This window comes from Alosa alosa, chromosome 14 (assembly GCF_017589495.1).
Source record: "Alosa alosa isolate M-15738 ecotype Scorff River chromosome 14, AALO_Geno_1.1, whole genome shotgun sequence".
In the NCBI taxonomy this organism is placed as follows: Eukaryota; Metazoa; Chordata; class Actinopteri; order Clupeiformes; family Clupeidae; genus Alosa; species Alosa alosa.
In genome coordinates, this window is record NC_063202.1 from 19903553 (window position 1) to 19909303 (window position 5751).

At 42.7% G+C, this 5751-nt stretch overlaps 1 protein-coding gene across 1 annotated transcript; it reads left to right on the plus strand.

Moving 5' to 3' along the window:
* The first annotated feature begins 271 nt into the window (after positions 1-271).
* Positions 272-4655, plus strand: smtnl1 (smoothelin-like 1). The gene is given in 6 exon segments (XM_048262969.1): positions 272-690; positions 1623-1956; positions 1958-2426; positions 2887-3001; positions 3091-3242; positions 4046-4655. Coding segments are annotated over 6 exon segments (1479 nt in total). The 5' UTR covers positions 272-597; the 3' UTR covers positions 4362-4655.
* Positions 4656-5751: the final 1096 nt, after the last annotated feature.

Genomic DNA, 5751 nt, shown 5'->3' on the forward strand with positions numbered 1-5751 from the left:
GTGTGTGTGTGTGTGTGTATGTGTGTGTGGCTGCATGATCTTTATTGTGTTTCTGTGTCGATGAATGCTGAAATATGGGAGAGAGAAAGATAAAGAGATAAAAAGAGATTTAAAATGGTTAAAATGGCATTCAGTTTTACTGAGCTGTGGTTGTATGACTTCATTAATGACGTGCTTCCCATTCAGCGGTTACCCCTATAAAGCAATTATGCTGTGTGTGTGTGTGTGTGTGTGTGTGTGTGTGTGTGTGTGTGTGTGTGTGTGTGTGTGTGTGTGTGTGTGTGCGTGCATGCGTGAGTGTGTGTGTAATGCTGGTATCACTTGGTTTCTACTGGTGGCAGCTGTTGTGGGGTTTGATTGAGCCAGAACTACTCTGTCTATTTCTGGAGTCTGTGTTCTTCAAAAGGTCAGAGGAAAGACAGAGAGACAGAAAGAGAGAGAGAGAGAGAGCTATTGACTGGGATAAAGAGGACTACAGAGTGTGGACTACAAGGCTGAAAGAGAGAAGCAAGACAGAAGAAAAACCAAGTGTGAGGCAGGAGGAAGGAGACAATATCTCTTTTAACTTCTTGACTTGACTTCTTTGGATTATTATCAATGGATGGTTCAGTTTGTGTTGAGCAGTCAAGAGACAAGGAGGACTCTGAGAGCGTCTCACCTGGAAACCTTCCGGAGGTGAACAATAATATGGTAAGTGACATCACTGATGCCTGAGTAGGGTTCATATAACAGCAAGTTTGTGCCAGTGGTCATATATCAGTTTGCTAATAGGAGGCTACTGCATGGTTGTTCATAAGATAAATATGCATGCTGGGATTTTGAGTCTTCTCTTCCAAGAGAGGTTGAATAATGTTCAGTTCTTTAGATATAATGGCTGTTCTCACACAAGCCACAACATGCGTCATGAATACAAACCATACTTGTTCATGGACACACGCACACACACACACACACACACACACACACACACACACACATATATGTATATATATGTATGCTGTACTTATCTGTTTGTCCCACATACTGTAATCTTATTCGTACAATTTATACAGGAACATAACATGGTACATAACTAATATGTTATTAACCATTTATATTTACAATTATAACAACTTTGCTTCATCTCAGGTCTCGTGCATGGCATGTTTCAGTTGCCGGTTATGAATTAGTGCTGCAAATGTTTGCGCTGTCCTCATTCCCGGTGAAGCTCATGATGGCTAGACAGGCCCACGGAACAGTGGTGTGATGTAGTTTTATGGGAGGTGAGATCTCTATTGTTAGGCTTGAGTCCTTGACCCATGTCGCGAAGCCATAAACCAGAAGATCTGTGGGGGAAAGAGGGATGCTCTCTCCTGGACTGAGGAGATGTATTGGATTTAGCTCTCCACGTCACCTTTTCCAACACCACTTAAAGGTCACACAGTGTCAGGGCAGAGGTTTTAGTAGGGGCAAAGAGGTTTCCTTTCATCTTTTAAGCCAGCTTGTTCCCTTGCTAAAATTTTAAGAGAATTCTTTGGGCAGGACTCCCATCTCCCAAGCTCAATATAAATCTTACTATCAGTCAAAGGAAAATGAACTCTTGCCCCGCAGTATCATCTCATTTCGTCTTGTCTTTTCCACAGGACTCAAGGGCAGAGGACACGGTGAAGGACACCATCATAGACAACCTCACTGATGAGAATGGGAACACAGACCAGGGGAAAGCAACCAATGAGGAGAATGGAGAGGAGGAGCCTCATGAAACAGTGGCCAATGATGAAGAGGGAACCAAGAATGGGGGAGGAGCCCCTGAAAATAACAACATAGAACAGAGCACAGAGGTAGAGGAAGTAAAGGACAAGACTGAGGACAAGACTGAGGAGAAGACTGAGGACAAGACTGAGGACAAGACTGAGGAGAAGAAAGATGGGGGGGAGAAGAAAGATGGGGGAGAAGAAAGATGGGGGGAAGGAGAGAGAGACTGAAATAGAGAGTGGTGGAGATGTAAAGGCAGACACAGATGTAACGAAGGAGGGAGAGGGAGAAGACAAAACAGAGAGCCCAAACAGTAAATCAGATGAAAGGGAGGCCAGGGTTGACAAGGTGAAGAATGGAGCAAATGTGAGTGAAAAAGAGGAAAGCCTTCCTAAGGGGAAAGAAACAGACAAAAAGAAGAAGGATGCCAAATCTAAAAAAGAGGCAAAGCCTTCAGAAAAGCAGAAGGGAAAAGATGACAAGAAACCAGCAGGGAAGTCAAAGAATGAACCAAAGCAGGCGAAGGAGAAGGAGGCAGTGGGGAAAGAGAAGGAGGCAGTGGGGAAAGAGAAAGGGAGAGGTAATGAAACGGAGAGAAAGAGACCCACAGTCCCAGTGTCCATGCCACGTCCTAGACCATCAGCACGCCCATCCACACGCAGAGATGCCATGGCCAAGTTTGAACAAGGCCAGTAAGTAAACCTCATCACTCATCACCATCATCATCAATTGCAATATATATCACAATACAAATCAAATAGGTGTAGGTGTAGCTCAAATATGAATTTGTGCACAAACATAATTCAGCCGTGACTGAACACAAAACATTAAGTAGTACACACTGTTGCATGTAGACAAATTATCTCTAAGCAAGTCAATTTTTACAAACTTTCTACACGATCTTACAATGTAATCAGGGAGTGTCATCAAATCAACTGGATGATGTTGGCTTATGTGTTTAAACTGTATATTGTATGATTGACTGCAACGTTTTTGAGTTGGAGTTTAAACTGATTGTGTTATTTTATTGGTTGTGTATGTGTATATGTTGTGTATGTATGTGTGTTGTGTTTGTGTGTGTGTTTAGACATGGTTCAATAGTTCAGTGACTAATAGTCTGTGTTCAATATCTGTAACTTCCTTCCAACTTAGACCTCCTGCTCAGCGAAACTTCAAGGTACAGCGTGTGTCAGTAGGTGTGGCCAATGGAGGATCGATCAAACAGAAAATCCTCCAATGGTGTCGCAGCAAAACTCAACACTATGAGGTGAGCAGATGCAGGTCTCGGTGAAGTTTAGGTCTTAAACCATGCTGATTGGATAAGTGACCTACTTCCTTTCTCTCTCCAACCAATAGAGTGTGACAATTGAGAACTTCTCCTCGTCTTGGTGTAATGGTCTGGCGTTCTGTGCCCTCATCCATCGCTTCTTCCCTGACGCGTTTGACTTTTCCTCGCTAAACGCCAACGAGAGAGAGAAGAACTTCACACTGGCCTTCAGCACAGCAGAGTATGTGTGTGTGTGTGTGTGTGAGAGAGAGAGAGAGAGAGAGAGAGAGAGAGAGAGAGAGAGAGAGAGAGAGAGTGGGACACACTTCATCATAGTGATCAACAGAAAACCTGGTATCAAATACATCAAGACCCTATTTTGCAGGTTTAGTATCAACACACAGACTGGTATGGACCACTATCTTCTAAGCTTATGACCCAGTAAGGATTCATGTTCTCCAGTTGTGTCAGTGGGGGCCAAAGCCTTTCCCTCACTGAGCTCAGTGGACCCCCGATGTCTCACAGCTTTGTGCTAATGTATCGGTGATAACTGCCGATTGAGATATAATGTCGCCCAGATGTATAAGTCATTGTTGCCAGTGGTCATGTTTTGGTTGTGGCTGAGTTATAATGCAAGTGTAAATACAAGTGTTTAAGTCATTGTTGCCAGTGGTCATGTTTTGGTTGTGGTTTAACAATGACCCCTACCCCCACCCCAGTAACAGATACAAAAGTGTCCCACCGTCCCTGTTATCCTGAGGTCACCAATGACCTCACCAATTTCATGACTATGAACTAATAACTTAAAGTGGCTGTCTGTGTTTGACTCACCTGTGTTCTTTTTGGAACATACAGTGCCTGTATTCATTCTTTTTTCATTTTTTAAATCTAATTTGGCCCCATCCAAGAAGGATGCCTTGGTAGAGTGTCTAAGACTAATTTGGGTACATCCATAACAGCCCCATGTTTAAATGTAATACCTGCATGTTAACGCAAACCTTCATTTCATTGTCCTCTCTTCCTTTCCCTTCCCACCTATCCCAGGTCACTTGCAGACTGCTGCCCCCTGTTGGATGTATCTGATATGATGCTGATGGGGAATAACCCTGACCCCATGTGTGTTTTCACCTACGTGCAATCCCTATGTCACCACCTCTCCAAAATAGAGAAGAAGAGGAAAGAGGAGGAGGAGGAGGAGAAAAAGAAGGCAGACGCTGAGGAGTCAGCAGAAGACGTGAAGAACAAGGGGGAAGCTGAGGACCAGAAGGCCGCCGGTGGGGAGGAGGAGGAGGAAGCACAAGAGAAAGCTGATGGACTGAAAGAAAATGATGGCAAAGTGGAGTTAGAAAGTGAGGCTTAAGAGTTCTAAGAGTTAGGGGAATGATAACAAAAAATGAGAGGCTACAAAGAAAGGAAAAGCGGGAAAGAGAGAGTGAGAGAAGATTAAGATTGGTAGTTAATGGAGACATTGATAGTCTTAACGTTGCTCCTGCACTGTGCTGTTTGGTTTCACAGTTTACTATGAACTAATCACTTAAAGTGGCTGTTGCTTATATGTTTGTAAAGTTACCTTTTTACTTATCTTATCATTTATTTATATAAGTGTGTTTGGAATTGTGAAAAAAAAATGTGTAATAAATTAAACATTTATTAATGTATGTCTAAGACACATCAGTCATATTCAATAATAATAATAATAATATTGACATATTATCTTTACATATCTCAGCCTATTAAAGGTGCTGTCAGAGATTTTACTCAATTTCAAGCCCATAACATTTTCTTCTCACATTCAGCATCATCTCCTCACGATGCCCATTCCATAAATACACTGTTAAAAAAATCCGGTCTCTGTAGGGAGCCCAGGCTCCGAAAACTGGAAACAAACAAAGTGGGGGCAGCCTGTTTGTCCCCATTTTGTTGAGCTACCTCTCTGAAACACAGAAACACAAACAAACGTGACTTCCTGCAAAATCCCTGAATGCTCCTTTAAGACACACTCCACTGTATTATAAACTTGTGACATGTGTCACACACACAGAGACACAGACACACACACAGACACAGACACAGACACACACACACACACACACACACACACACACACACACACACAACTAACAGAAGATTATGGATGAAGTACATTAAATAAAGTGAATATCTCACCTCTAACAAACACCTTTAACAAAATTTTCCAGTGACATGGGCAGCTCTCCTGATCTGAAAAATGAGCTGATATTGCACTTACACCAATGTGTCAGACATTGAGAGGGGATTTCACTTCTGTGGAGTGAGACCCTCTGTTTGACTCACTGGTTCTCATGTCTGGAAAGAAGCACTTGCATGAGGAAGATGGGAATGCTGCTGACGTCATGTCAATTTATGAGAGGGCACCTATGCGGCCTCATACGGGCCAGGGGCCTCTATAATTTATGGGGAACAGTTTGTCGCCACCTAGTTGTCAGGGACAGAATATTGGGGACAAAATGTTGTATTACATAATGAAACCCAGTAAGTCTGTGATGCACTGTGTCCACAAAAATACAAATGTCCTAAGACCACACATATGCTATCGTGGCAATGACAAGAGTCCACCCTAAAGCTCTGCTCATGTCATTCTACAGGGAGGGGTTGACCAATATTTATTGAGATTCTGTAGGTAACAAAGGACATTTTGTGTGATGAGTGAGATAGCACTAATCACTTCCATAAACAGGAACACTTCTCTAAACTTCACTGCTAATTTTAAA